Here is a 15,194-nt window from a genome sequence, read left to right on the forward strand (position 1 = left end):
ACTGTCACTGCCGAGGTCAGTAAACCTCTCGATGAGGTCGACACTCAGACAGGCTCCCTGCTGATGGCCGTACTGTACATATATAGAGAGGCAGAGAGAGGCACAGTCACTCTGTGTCACCACTGATCTGGCATTTCATCTTCACAGCAGATCTTTGACATCAACTTCCATAACATATCTAACTGCTTCCTGCCGAGACTCCCAGGTAGTCCCATCCCATTCTTCATTGTTTCCAATGCATGTTTGATTTGGATTGGATATACTTTATTATTATTATTATTAAAATCACCTTTTAGCATGACTTTTGGAGGTCAGAGTGCAGGGTCGGCCATTGTACAGCACCCTTGGAGCAATTTTCAGCGTAAGGGCCCAACGGGGTAGGATCCCATCTGGCAATAACGGGATTTGAACCTGCAACCTTTCACATACCAGCGCCGTGGCACTCCATTTTTGAGTATGTGCCTTGGAATGTTCTCAAAATAAGCCTTCCTTCCACCTTTCCACCTAACCCTAACCCAGGCCCGGTTCTACCGGTCGTGCAAAGGGTGCGGCCGCCCCCAACTAAACGCAGGTCGGTAACTCGCTTCAAACAAAAGCTGGCACGTCACAACACGTGAATTGTGGCAGCTCAAGTACGCAGCACGTCAATCAGAAGTTTCTGTAGTGTTAATTGGAATTTTACTGATGAATTAATGGCGTAAGTCAAGTTTTCTTCCACCTACGAAGAAATTTTCTTTAATTATTTTTGACATTAAGGAAATTGCGACAATTTTTAATTTTAAATACACTGGTTTAGAAAACGAGTGAAGGTATTATAGGGTGAGGGTGCAGCTGAAATTAAATGGGACGATGGCGGCTTCGCCTCCAGAACCGGGCCTGCCCAAACCTTTTCCATACCTTCAACAGCACTCATTAACTTAGGAAACTGGACTGGAACAAAAACCGTTAGCTTTTAAATTTGCGGACCCCTAAACCGTACACAGCGTCCGTGGGGGCTCCAGTCACTGATTCGATGAAGTGTCCCCGCCCCGTAAAGGCTTGCCTGATGACGTGACCAATCACTGACAACCGCAGGCGGGCACAGGGAAAGAGGTGTGGCCTATTTGCGGGCTCCAACTCGCCATTCGCTTTACTGTTGCAGGCCACGCGCACTCTAACCAATCACGTTGCCGCTTCTTAGTTTCCGCACCAGCTCGAGAGACACGTTTTCATTCAAGATGGCCGAGGCTTCGCTGAAAGAGTTGGTGTCTTTGGAGAAATACCTGGGACTCAAAAAGACAAATAAATACAGCACTCAAGGAGAGCGAAAGGTAAGCGCGTGCAGTGATGAACGGCTTCACAGAATTTAAACGGGGCGTCAGAGAGAAGTGTGCGCCGTAGAGGAGGTGGTGGCGGCCATTCGTTCATTCTTCGACCCGGTTACTGATGGTGCCTTTGCATGTGCTGCGGGTCGTCGGGTAGGCAGTGCTGGAGACTGGCGGCGAGAGGACGTAGGTCGGTTGCTAGTGGGACGCGGGTCGCTTGACACGGACCTCTTCGTAGTCGCCACTTCCCTCGGCCCTTTTCGCTTTATGCCGAGTTGCGCTTTGGTTGCATCATTACGTGAAGTTCCTGTCCAGTTTTAAAAACGGAAGCGTCAGAGAGTGTCGCTCATTGATTAAAAGGGACTTTCAGTTTTATTAGGGAACAGAAGCCCAAGGTTTTACGGGCAAGTCGCCTTACTGCTGTCGCATTTTTATACTGTGGTGGAAATCGCGACATTTTGTAGCGCGTCTGTAACAAACAGCGCTCGTCGGAGATGGCATTTGTGCTTCTGGACGTTTGTCTACAGTTTTAATTGGGACAGATGAAGTTATTCATTCGGGGCATTTTACGTGCTTTTGTAAAGCGGCAGGCGACGTTTACATTTGCTTATTTGGCCTGACGCCTTTATCCATAGCGACTTACAAAGTAATACAATTGGTTCGTTTTCTTTCTGTTTAACAATTGGCAGGTGAAGTGACTTGCTCAGGGTCACACAATGGTGTCAGTAGTGGGATTTGAAGTCCAGAGCCTTAACCACAACACCGCACCGCCTGCAGTACTTCACAAGTCGGTTCTTATTTTTCTGCGATGTCATTGCTGACTGGCAGGTTTCACCCGCTTACAAGGAGGCATTTCATTTCTGACCCACCAGCCCACTGTTTAAATGACACGAGTGACAACCTTTTTCACTGTAAAGGCAGTGGAGTTTGGAGGAGTGCATTAAAAAAAACGGCACATATGAAGTATTTCATCCACCGTATACGCGTGTGAGGCATGGGATGTCAGACTCTGTTCTATAGAGGGCTGTAGTGGCTGCAGGTTTTCATTTCCGCCACATCCTCCATTATTAACAAATTAGTGATAGTGAGATCTGCTACATTGCCTTGATTTTTACCTGACTTCAATTTTTATTGTGTTATTAACATGCAGCCAAACAATACTGAGATGCAAAGTGAGCCAAAAGATGACTGGGCTTACTCAGACCTCATTTGAACCCGTGTCTTTCACACAATATCTGAAAATGAGAAATACTACTGCACAAAAGTATTTGAATGGCGATTCCAGAGAAGGGCAAAATTGGGAGTGACTGGTGTGGCAGAATAAGAACACTAACTAGGAGTGAAAATGGTGGGCTCAATGGACTGCCTGGGACCCCAGAAGTAGTTGGTCAAATTGAGGCTTGCTTTGTATCTTTGTTTGGCTACCAGTTATGAAAAAAAAACAACCAAGCAAGTCCGCCGTAATAATACACGCTGTGTTAAAGTAGCAGCAGCAGCACAGGGTTATTAAACAAGGACGTGGCAGCCCTCCAGGGTCTTCGTTTGACCCCCCTACCCCGGAATACGTCCAGGAACAACAAGATTGGAGGAAGAAGATGATTTCGGTAAGCCTGGCAAATGGCTGTTAGGCTGATGGTGATGACAGTGTGTCTTAATTTGAAGTAAATGCTTATGGCTTGTTATCTCCATATTGTCAAATGGTCTCTGATTGTGCAGCCTGCCATTTCAATTCCCTTAACTAGAAATGTAAATAAAAATGCAGTTGTCTGTAATCGGAGTCGTTCCTTTAGGGCCATTAACAGTGCGTGTGTGCCATCGTGTCTGTCGAGGTGGCAGCAGGCGTTCAAATGCCAGAGCCATACAGTCCAGCAGAATAAGAAGAGAGAAGGCAGCAGAGCCAGGAAATGAATTGTCACCGGACCCTCTGGTGGGGGGTGTGTTGGGGCTGCAGAGTGGCTCCAGCAGATTTTAGGTAGCATCCAACCAAAAAAAAAAAAAAAAAGTATAAATCCTGAGCTGTTAGGGTGAAAAGCTTCAAACGGCGGTACAAGGCACTAGTGATGGAACAAATGAAATGTGAAAATCAAGCCGACCTGTAATACGACGGGAGGTCTCAAAATCCAAAGTCTGCCTTTGAAGATTCAGGAGTCGTAATGCACTTGACGGTCAACAGCCTGGCTGTGATCAGAAGCCATGAGGGAGTGTTGGGTTATATAGCGCCTTGACGGGTGGAGTACAAGTCACAGGAGGTGAAGCTTTTTAACACACTGGTGAGGCCACATCTGGAGTCCTGGGTGCAGTTTGGGTTTCCAGGCTACAAAAAGGACACAACAGCACAAGAGAAGGTCCAGAGAAGAGCGACTGGGCTGATTACAGGGGGGCTACAGGGGATGAGTTAAGAGGAGACGCACACGACTGAAGTGCTCTAAATTGTGAAGGGGATTCGCCCAGTGGCTCGAGACGGTGATTTTAAAGTGAGTTCATCAAGAACACGGGGACACCGTTGGAAATTCACACAAACATTAGGAGGTTTGTCTTCACACAGATGACCACAGACACTTGGAATAAGCAGGCAAGTCGTGTGGTGGACAGGAGGACTTTAGGGCCTTTCAAAACCTGATGTGTGAAGAGGACATGACTGGTGAACTCTGTCCAGATTGTTCTCCCATTTTATTAGCCCAGCGGCTCCCAAACTCCGTCCTGGGGAGGACCCCCTGTGGCTGCAGGTTTTTGTTCCCGCCAGGCATTTTGCTTCACCACATCGAACTGTTCATCAAACATCAATGTGCACACATCAGACCTACTAGGATCAGCACAGCGGCTTTCTGTCACACGGCGATAGTAAACCGAGACTCTGACGTCACATTTAAAGCACTGCCCCGACTTTCTGCTGGTACTGCAACTTGCTTCGCGTTAATTTCTGAGGACCTGCTCAGAGGACGCGTCAAATGAACGCGTGGCAGCCGTGATGTAAATGAGCAGCGTGGCAGCCGTGATGTGTGCATGAACACGTTGTGAGCGTGAAGTATAAACGAGCCCTAAGAGTCCAATGATTAACAGAAGTTGGTTGGAGCAAAAACCTGCAGCCACAGGGGGTCCTCCCCGGGAGCGAGTTTGGGAGCCACTGTATTCGAGCATTAGGTCTTTTGGGGGGTGACTGATGGTCAGCTAAAACAGCAGCCCCTCATTCATGAAGCTTTATTGGTTTGTCCTCAGCAGGCCCCGCCCCACTTTGGATGAAGCCTTAATTAGCAGCCAAACGATAATGAGACCCGACAAGCGCCCACATGACCAGCTCAGCTGTGCCCATCACACAATATCTGAAAGTAAAGAAAGGTGAAGGCCTCACTAAGGTTCATCTCGCAGGTCACCAAAACATCATGATGGTGTTCTTTGAAAAAAAGAGCAGAAAATCAACAGTTTTGAAGAATGTCTGCTTGGAATGAAATGGCGAGCGTAATTAACAGCAAGAATTGCCTTCTCATTGAGAAACTGGTTGGAGTGAATTTGGTTGTAGTTTGATGCCCCGATTTAGCTGGTCATCCGTTGGCTCGTTTCACATCTCATTTCTGTTTGGCTGCCAATTCAAAAGGACTGAATCCTTAAAATTAGGGCAATTAAAATAAAGGGAATAGGAGCTCCTTAGCAGTGAAAACTGATTAGGGAAAGGGTTAGAATGAAAACCTGCAGCCACTGCGGCCCTCCAGGACCGGAGCTGGACACCCCCGGTGCACACGGACGCCCTTCATTTAGCCAGTGAACTTCTCGGTGCCCCCTGATGCCCCTCCAGTGGCCTGCTGTTTGACTGTCCCCTCTGCTTTCTCTTAAATCACAAGTCTGCTGTCGTTACGCCGTGTGTGTGTGTGTGCGCTGATGAGGCTCCCCTTCAAACGTCTGATCCTAACATTTACCGCCAACATTCCAGGTTAGTGTGCCTCCAGGGCGATCTCATTGGGGGTGCTGACATGTGAACCCCACTCTGGACCTCGTATTCGGTTTGTTTAGGTGGGTGTGAAAACTGCAAACAAGTGGGCGAGGTCGTTATGAGGAGATGGCCTCAGAGTGGCACTAACTGGACCCTGGTGTGACTCGCTTGATGTGACACGAGGCCACTCTGACTGCAGGTCTAAAGGGTGGGCGTTCGATTGTCACGAAGGCTTGTGCTGTGGCAGCCTGTAATAACATCCGGGACATGTGGATCAGGCGCTGACACTCTACACACTTGATGAAATGATAAGACAAGGGGACAAGGGGACACACACCACTGTCCAGACTGTGACATCAGGCTGTGCGTTGCTAACCTTGCGCAATCTGCAGCAGCACAGCAGTGGTCGCCCGACTGGCCTCTCCTGCTGTGTTTATGTGACCATTTTGGTCTTTAAATGTTGGTGTTGCACGTCATGACAGTTCTTCTTGTTGGGGGTTCTTTGTTTTGGCTCGTTTTTCCTGCAGTCCGCACAATGCTAAGGAGCTTAAGAAAAGTAACTTGTTAGAAATGAGGCGATGTTGAAATAAGTGAAACGAAACTTCGATTATTGAATGAGGAATTGCGTGTTCATAACGGCAGACTTTTGTTTTCACAGTTTAGTGACTCATTTGTTTATATTACCCGGCGTTTTCATTGGACTGTTTCAGGATTTCCTTTTTAATTACTCCGCTGGGCACAAGTGGCATTCCATACCCAGGGTCTCAGAGCTCGAGAAGGGGCCTCGGTGAGGCTGAATGTGTTTGTCCGGCCGCCATCTTGCACTTCTGCCATTGACCCTCGGAAGGTTAGAATGCTACACTAGTGTTGGGGACCTCACTCATGGGGTCTGTTACTGTCACAAGCATTGGGGGCTTCCAGTTTCGTACGGCGCAAGGTTAACCCCCTCGAGGCCTTCCAGGAGTTGACGTGCAGCACTGAGGGTTGCGGTGGTGGTGTTCGTGTTATGTGGTGTGCCATCTCTGGGAGTGACTCGGCACCTTCACCACACAGTCACCCGGTCATAACTGGAGGGTCCTGATGGCTCTTGAATCTCCATTTGCTTTTTATGGTGGCCGTTCACCTGCGCCAAGGTGGTGTTTATTGTGTACCTTTCCACACATTTTGTTTTTTTCTGTTTTACAGGTTCCAGTTCTTCAGACCAAAGATGGCCAGAACATAGTAGGCCTCGTGACCATTGCCTGTCATTTAGTGAAAGCTGCAAAGCAGGAACAGCTTTTGGGACGCACCCGTGAGGAGAGCGCCGTCGTACAGCAGTGGCTGGAGTACAGAATAGTGCAGCTCGGAGCCCCGGGCGCCAAGGAGGAGGGCAGATCAACCCTCCGGGTATGTCAGACCGGAATTTTCACTTTTCTTTTCGCTCTCACGCAGGGTTTACTTACTTTTACTTTCATTTACATCGAGCACATTGTGACATCTGGAAGACTGCAAAGCCAACCCCTGTGGCCATATGTCAGTTATTAACGAGAATTGGTGAATGTGTTTGTGTGCAGTGCCGTTTGTAACGATGAAAGAGGAGTGAAGGGATCAGAAGCGTCTGGGCGAGAGCAGGTCATTGAGCCCACCCAAGCCCGCCAGTCCTGCCCGCTTCATTCTTTCAGGTCCCTGAAGTCCTACTGTGTCTGTCATTCTCTCCTCATGTTTGTGCCCAGTTTGCCCTCAAGTTTCCAGCTGTGTCCCCGTGTTCTTGGTGACCTCCTTTTAAAGTCACCCTCTCGATCCACTGGACTGATGCCCTTTGTCATTTTAAACCCTTCACTCAGGTCTCCTCTTCCTCTCCTGTAAAGGCTCAGCTCTTTTCATCTTTCCTCATAACTCCTCCCCTGTAGCCCCCCATGATCAGCCTGGTCGCTCTTCTCTGGACCTTCTCTTGTGCTACTGTGTCCTTTTGTAGACCAGAATTGCACCCAGGACTCCAGTTGAGGCCTCACCAGTGTGTTATAAAGCAGAACCTCCTGTGACTTGTACTCCACTCGTCAAGGCGCTATATAACCTGTCATTCCGTGAGTCGTCTTAATGGCTTCTGTCTGGCAGTTGATGGTGTTGAGTCCACTACGGCTCCTCAGTCCCCCTCATAAGGTTGTGGTGGACACCCGGGACTCGCAGAGGGCAGCCCCCGTCACCCCCAGTTATCCCCACCTCGCCCCCATCCCAGCTTGCCACAATGCCATGTGGTTGGAGCATAGAAGTTCAGCTCTGCCAGGGGGCGCAAGGGGAGCGACTTGAATCTTTCCTCAGCAGGACCTCTGGCCCACCGGGAAGGATATCACGGGACACCTGGGGCGCTTGTGGGTGCTCTGCCAAAGGAGCCGCCTCACTCCAGTCAGGAAGCCAGAATCCGGCGAGGGTTGGTTGGGCGGGAGAGAGGAGGAAAGGGCCTGCGTATTTAGTGCTGCTGTGGGCAGCATCCCCACTTGTTGGTAATAATCTGGGGTCTGGCGAGCTGTACACCCCTGGATTTTTCGGACCTCCCATTGTATTATCGCTCTCCTTGATTTGGACGTGTCCTTCTCTCCGTCATTTACTGCCTTGTACCCCCGTTTGAAGCTCTACAGCATAGCCTCTCTGCATTTAGATTTCTTTTGTTCAATGCCACTTAAAATCTGCTGGAGATGCTTTGCTGTCCTCCTACTGTCTGCTGATGATGATGATGCATTTCCTGGATCGGCTCCATTTTTCCCTGTAGTGTAATGTAGAGTAGGTGGGCACCACGTTTTTGGCTAATAAGCCCCACATTTGTGAATTGGCTGAATGAGTAAAAGTGTTGGGTTATTTTTGTTGTTGAGTGTGTTGTGCACCGGTCCTGGTGATGTCACGCCACATTGCATTGTGGGCCGTGAACCCCATCTTTAGTGGGTCGTACTGGCCTGTGCACAACAAGGAATGAGTGAGTAGCAGTGATGTATTGCATGAAACTGTTTGAGCTGGCAGCCGAGTGCTGTGTGAAGATGTCACCGTTCTCCTAAGAATGTCCCCTCCAGGCCGTCACCTCTCCCTCATTTCCTCTTCCTGTAAGGTTACTTTCTAGGGGTCTTCCAAGATGCTTTTCTCTGTTTTTTGCTACTCGTATGCTGCTCTGTGACACGCCTGTAGGTTTTTGGTTTTTATTTTATTACTAAAGACACTGAGCAGCTGGCACAAATGGCAGCAGAGCACGAGTCAATGACGGAGGTGCCCTGTAATCGGCCCCTGTGTGCCCCAATGAATATTTAGGGCGGGCGTCACGTTTTCACTCAGATGTTTGAGCTCGTCGTGTAGATGGCAAGCACTGAGTGGTATAAATAAGGGGACCATGCACTAGACAAGGGAGGGTGGGCATAGAATGGGAAAGCCCGCCGTAAAGGAGCCCCGCCGTAAAGGAGCAACACAGAGAGTCTCAGAGGGGTCTCGGACTGCAGCACTTGGACCTTTTTAGTAAAGTGACCTGCTTCATCGTATTCAGTGTCACACATGTCACCCGTTTCTTTTTTTGTTTTTTTTCAGATAGATAGGAGGCGCCCCCTGACGTTGATCCAGTCAGCGGTGGGCACTGCAGTTTCTAACGTGTAGTTAAAATGCAGACGGACCCCAAGACTCGCGAGAGAAGGTGACGTGCCTCTCCGCCATCGTGACCCTGAAAGTCTCGTTGAAGAGCTGGTGGGTCGACTTCGCTCGCACGCGACACTCCATTGTTTAAAGCTGCACGGTTGTGGTGGTGGTCGACTCCTCTGTGGCCCACCTCTCTGTGACTTTTGGTCCGTCTACGTGGAGTGAGAATGAAGTTTACGTTTCCACACGTGGTCCGTGTGATTGTGTACGCCGTCTCCAGCACATCTACACCCAGTTTGTATTGTCGTCAAGTAAAGTCCACTCGTGATGCCCATTAATTTGCCCGTTGCTCCAGTTACAAATTCACGACTGACGTTTTTGCAGTGATGTCATTTGATTTCAGTCCCGCCGCCGTCGGTCATTTTCCTAACCTGCTGTGACGTCTTAATCTGATAAAGAGAGAAGACCACCTCAGCAGAGGGGTACCCGTGTGTCGCCTGTGAAACGTGGCAGCAGTCGTTTGAGGCGTGTGAAGTAATAATAATAATAATTCATTACACGTTTCTCAGTACTCAAAGCGCCACCTGTGTGAAGTGTTCATGTTGGACCCTCGTACTTCACGGCGTCTTTTAAACTGTGGCCTTCCTCTTTGTCTTCATCACTTCATCGTCTCGTATTCTTTCTGAGTGCTGTCCGAGCCGGATGGTCAGCTGACCTGGAGTTGGCTCGAGGGAGTAACCCGCTGCGAGTCTGGCAGAGCCATGTGTGGAGCGTTGGCCCGGATGCCGCGCTTGCTTGAGAGCACACAGCGCAGTAACTTCATTTGCCCTCGAGATCTGTGTGTGCGTTCAGAGCGGGTAAGATGGCGACTCTCCCACAGGACTTGGCCAGTGAAGGGCTGCAAATGTGGCATTCTGAGGAAATGAAGCTAATTGCTTATTCACACAGTGTGGGCACCTTGTGTGCCATATGGGACGTGCGTGTGGTACGAGGGTCACGCGGCGGGCTTTTCTTTTTTTTTTGTACTTGTGTGTTGTAATCTCGTCGGCTCACTGACTCTGAGCTCCTGGTTGTACTGCCTTGCCCTTCGTGACACTCCGGTGCCCGGGCCAGTGGCTTTGTATGTTGTTGGCAGTCCTCGTGTTTTATTACCTGAATAACCGCAAGCCACAAGTCGGCCAGAGCAAGAAGACTGAATGGAGTTTTAGTTCTGTTTAGCGTGCAGGCCTGCTTTGGTGTGTGTGATGCCTCAGTGTTGTCAAGAGGCTCAGGCTGGCAGAGACCCCCAGTTTAATGTTTAGATCGTCACCCTTCTTTTGCATCCCATGTTCATGCCATTGGAAATTCACTGACATCCTTCATCATGTAAACTAAAGTCATTGAAAAAGCATTGATTACCCACAGTGCCGTTCAGCATGGCACGGCACCCACCAAGCTCCACAGTGTAAATGGCACCATGTGAGTAATGTGCAAGTCATGAGTGTGTGCCACGGCGCACCTCTGGGTTACTCGAGAGCCCCTTGACTTGTGACTTGGGGTACAGGGTGTGTTATAAGACCTCCCAATACGCACACGTGTCGCTGCTTCGGTTTTATGTACTAATAATACTACTGCACAGCTCGAGGGGGCTGCCGGACGTTTCTCTGCAGGCCGCACTGTGATGAGCTGTGCTCGGTGGGACGTGTGGCTGTGGTGGCGCTCGTTACTCTTGGTGTGGACTGTGACACACCTTCACGTTACCTAATGTTCGGTTATACGTTCTTTACGCCGTACACTGCATACAGGGTGGGCCATACATACGGTTTTTAACATCTCAACAGCAATTTCTGGATGCTTGGATTGGTCCTGTGGGGTGACCTCCCAGATCTCACCCCACTTGAATTTTATCTTTGGGGGCATTTGAAGGCCACGGTGTATCAGGAAAAGATACGAAACTTAAACCATCTTAAGGGATGTCTCACCAGCGCCATTACAAGCGGAACTCCAGCTGTGCTGACACGTGTTGATCAGCAGTGGCGGACACAATGGCAGGCATGTAGGGCATATTATAGAAATAAAGATGGTTTTTCAGGAAGAAATGTTTATTTTTCCTATGTATGGAAACTTATGGCCCGCCCTGTAGTGACAGGCTGTTAGGGTGCCATCCCAGGAACCCGGTTTGGAACAAAAAGCAAAATGGTGTGCCATGGCACCAAGAAAGGGACCTGATCAACAGCTGCCACAGCAGAGTCCTTTGTCCTTGCGGGTGTCACTAGGATGTTGCGCAGGACCACTGACCTCAAATGAGGGGTCCCGACCAGAAGGAGCTTTACGGCTGAGCTGTTCGCCACAGAGCCCCCCTTACCTTATCATTTATCGTTTACCTCGCCCGAGCCTGAAAGCTGATTTTCCCCAACCGCACCTGCATGACTTACAGTATACTGGGTCACAGATGGCCGGGACGCCTCTTCATCGTATGGACTGGCGGAGCAAGCCTGGTCAGGACAGTAACCACCCAGCAAGTCCCCATGGGAACACTAAATGGCAGCTCCCCTCAGTTGCAGTGGTACCTGGGACTCCCACAGGGCTTCATGGGAGTTTGGTGCAGCCCTGTTGGGGGTCCAGGGGGTGCTGCAACAGCTGCTGTGCCCTCTTAGGCGGGTGCTGCTGGAAGTTGGTCAGCGAGCGCCTGGGGGGCTTTATAAAAGGAGCCAGAGTCGGGACGAGGAAGGAGAAGAAAGTAAAGTGCGCTGTGCCTGTGAGAACGGGGAAGGCGTCACCCACGGGCGACGAGAAGAGAAATAAAAGCCCTTTGTTTTTAGTAGTGTGCCTCCCGTGTCGGGCTGAGCGCTGGTATGGCGCCATCCACTGTCACAGCTGGATATAAATGCCCTGCTCTCGTCACGGTTGCACTCCACAGACTCTGCTGCTTTCAATGGCCGTTCTTGTTTCTTTTTCTCTTGCAGGACCTGAATGGCTACCTTGAAGATAAGGTGTACTTTGGAGGCGACTTCCTCAGCTTGGCCGACATCTTGATGTACTACGGCCTGCACTCCTATATGGTATGTCTCACGTGTTAAGCGAGTGGGTGGGCTAACGAGAGGTGGACGCAGTGCTGGGCTTTTCCATATTTCACACGATGAGACAAAAATGCAGGGTTAGAGCAGAGGGTCCTTGTGAAAAGGTAATCGCCCCCTCGGTTTCAATCCTTTAGCCGTACAAAATCGCAAAGTAAACGCGGCCTCGAACTTGAGCGCCGCCTTCTCCATTGCTGTAGGGGAGCTTTAATCCCCTCTGACTTCTCGGTAGCTTTGCGAGGGTCGGGTTCAGGTCAGGACTTTGTGTTGGCCATTCAGTGGTCGACTGCTGTGTTTTGTCCTGCTGCGTAACCCAGAGACGCTTCAGGCCACAGAGAGACGAGCGAACGTTCACACTTAAGAAGTCGAGTGCCGAATGCTTGGGTCCTTCGGTATCGGAGGGTCTTGCAGAGCATCGCCAGCCCATTACACGAGCACTGCCATGTGTCGTCGTATTTCACTTTTGAGCGGCGGACATCGTGCTGTTGACTTGTCTGCCCGTAGAAGGATCATCAAGGTGTTCATCTGCGCTGATGTTCCACTTTGGGTAATGGATGGAGGATTCCTCGTTGCCACCCTCCCGTGAATCCCATTTTCCTTCTGTCTCCTTCTATCGTAGCGTTCTGAACGCTGACCTCGGCCGAGACTGGAGACGGCTACGGACATTTGAGAGTCCCATCGGGATCCTCTGTGACTTTAAGTTAGTCACTGCAGAGCCTTTGGGGGGTCCCTTTAACAGACCGTCCTATCCTAGGAAGATGTTCTCCATTTGAGGTGGTGGCTCTCACTGTGGCGCCTTAGAATTGGCCTTGTAATCCTAACAGGAGTCGATTAGGAAATACTTTTTGTCAGTGGTGCAGTGGTGTGCGTGCGTGTGTGTGCGCGTGCGCGTGTGTGTGTGTGCGTGCGTGCGTGCGTCCCAACATCACTTCTGAACGGCTGGAGTGATCTTCATGACTCTCGCTACTCGTGTTAAGAATACTGTAGGGTGAAATCAGCCCCCCAAACCCCCTTTTCTGGTTAGACTTGGGAGGGGGGGGTGATCTTGTGGTCTTGTATGCCTGTTATCACCCAGTTGACACTCGGAACGACCACCAGAGGGCGACCCCAGGGCCAGCGCTCCCACTGGTGGTGGTCTTTGTGACTAACGTGAGGTTTGTCTCCTAATTTCAGGTTGACCTCACAGTCCAAGACAGGGAGAAGTTTGTGAACGTGAGCCGATGGTTTAGTCACATTCAGCAGCTGCCCAACGTCCAGCAGCACCTGCCTCGTGTGCACATCATGAAGAACAGAATTTACACAAATGTCCACTAATTAGGGTGGAAAGAGAAGAGAATCCGAGGAGGGCTCAGCATTGAAGAGCACCTGCCGTGGTCCCCAGTGCGGTCACTCGTGTCACTTTGGAGTGGGCGACGCGTCAAGTCTTAAGCGGAGACGTCCTCGGGTGTTGAGCACAGGAGCAGCAGTGACGCCTTTTCATTGGACGTCCGACTGAGATTTTGTTTTGTGTTTTGTGCCCCATTTTGCCAGAGTAGCTTGAGGTCCTCGTTTCCAGTCGCTGGCAGCAGTCGGAGGCCCGTCGTCCTTTGAACTTTTCCTCTTGGCGTGAGTCTGTTTTTGGGTCACGTCTGTCTTTAAATGGTGACTGGGCTCCTGACCACAGCTGGTGGTCTTCTTCGCTGCTCTGCTGCTCATCGGATTTCCTCAGTGCAGCTTTTCACCGCAGGTTGTTGCTTTGATTTTTTTTTTTTTCTTTTTCTTTTCTGGAATTCGACCATCCAGTGAGACCACCGTAAGTGTTGGCAGTAAACCCTCCTGACGTTTTATTGTCTTTTAATTGTTCATTTCATCCTCATCATCTGCATTATTTATTTGGGACCGTTTGCTTTTTCTATTGCCAATTAAAAGGTATCAGAAGGCTTGGGGGTCTTCAATGTGTTGCCATTCATGTTTACGGTGCTGTGAGGAGGGCAGAGACGGAATGGTGGTCCACAAAATGGCTGGCTGTGGCCTTGGGTCCCGGAGGAGTTTTAATGTTTTCATTTTTGGTCAGGTTGTCGTCCTTTTCCTTGCCCGTCTTTACTTCTCAGAAATCATTTGAAATGAAAAAAGAAAGAAAAGTCGTACTTGGATTTCTGTCATTTGTTACGTTGCCATGGAAAAAAAATCCAGCAATCCCAATGGAGCGACGCTCGGTTACTGTTGGAGCGGCCATGGGGGGTGCTGGTGTCGCGACTTGAGGGGCTCGCCAGTGGCGCTTGAGAACTCCTTGCCATCCACGCCAGGGCACAGGTTACATAGCCACAGACTGGTAGCCACCAGGCTGCACTGGGTGGGCCACACCAGTCCTGGTGACGTTGGCGTTCTTCAAATCAACTCCACTTTCAGTGATTCTTTAATCGCTTTACGTAGTTTTTAAATAAGCAGATCTTCACTTGTTACCCCAGAGTTGTCTTCTGCCACTGACGTCATAGGCTGAGTGGTACAGGAGGAGCAGACGGGACATCAGACCTGACTCTGTGTGCTCTCACGGCACCCCTCCATGCCAGGATGGACTTTTGTGAAGGGCAGCGTCTTTTCAGGCCAGAGTGGTCATCCTCACCCCGACACGAGTGGCCAGCACAGTAACTTTAAGTCTCTGCCCCCCTCACCTGACGTTATGCCGTTTTCATCTTTAAGTAAATGTGTTTGTTCTGTGGAGACCCCAGACGGGAGCGGCCGGAAGAGGAAGAAGAAGCAAATGTTTGGTGTACTGCCATCTTTAGGACAGTTTTAGAAACTGCCATGCTGACCGTTTATTAATAACAAGCCGGGCTCCGCCCACATATTAGCCCCACCCCACTCCTGACATCACGTAGCCCGCAGCCTCCGTCTCGGATTAGCGCGAATAGATCAGTCCAGCAAGGGAGCGGGCAGAGGGGGTGGCATTGTTGGCACAAACGCTCCGTGCAATGTGCGTGTGTGAGCAGCAGGGGGCGGAAAATATCACTCATGAAGGAAAATGATTTGTATCCACAAATGCTTCAAAAATCATTTTCAGTCCGTCCTTCTGTGACGACATCAAAAATAAAGCTGAACATGACACCGAGAAGAATTTACTGGCCGATATAAATCAGGTGTTTACTTTGGTTTCGTTATCAATCCCAATGCGTTGCTCATCCCCACCTATCACTTGTAACGCTACACTGGTTCTCGTTATCACAGCGTAATTCTATTAAACTAGTAATTAGATAGAACACAGCGTCTATGGGATATTCGTGTCTCGATGATGTTTAGAAATAATTATATATGTGAAAAATATAATTCTCTCTCTCTCTCTCT

General features: G+C 49.8%; 1 protein-coding gene across 1 annotated transcript; it reads left to right on the plus strand.

Annotated features, from left to right (window-relative positions):
* Positions 1-1,160: 1,160 nt before the first annotated feature.
* eef1e1 (eukaryotic translation elongation factor 1 epsilon 1) lies at positions 1,161-13,798 on the plus strand. Its single transcript, XM_039754036.1, has 4 exons — positions 1,161-1,310; positions 6,415-6,615; positions 11,763-11,858; positions 13,047-13,798. The coding sequence occupies exons 1-4, from the start codon at positions 1,218-1,220 to the stop codon at positions 13,185-13,187; spliced, it is 531 nt and encodes a 176-aa protein (XP_039609970.1). The 5' UTR covers positions 1,161-1,217; the 3' UTR covers positions 13,188-13,798.
* Positions 13,799-15,194: the final 1,396 nt, after the last annotated feature.

Source organism: Polypterus senegalus, chromosome 5, assembly GCF_016835505.1.
Source record: "Polypterus senegalus isolate Bchr_013 chromosome 5, ASM1683550v1, whole genome shotgun sequence".
Classification (NCBI taxonomy): Eukaryota; Metazoa; Chordata; class Cladistia; order Polypteriformes; family Polypteridae; genus Polypterus; species Polypterus senegalus.

Coding starts and splice junctions, on each gene's coding strand:
- eef1e1 (XM_039754036.1), top strand. CDS start 1,218: ATGGCCGAGGCTTCGCTGAAAGAGTTGGTGTCTTTGGAGAAATACCTG. Junction 6,616..11,762: donor AGGGCAGATCAACCCTCCGG/GTATGTCAGACC, acceptor TTTCTCTTGCAG/GACCTGAATGGCTACCTTGA. Junction 11,859..13,046: donor ACGGCCTGCACTCCTATATG/GTATGTCTCACG, acceptor TCCTAATTTCAG/GTTGACCTCACAGTCCAAGA.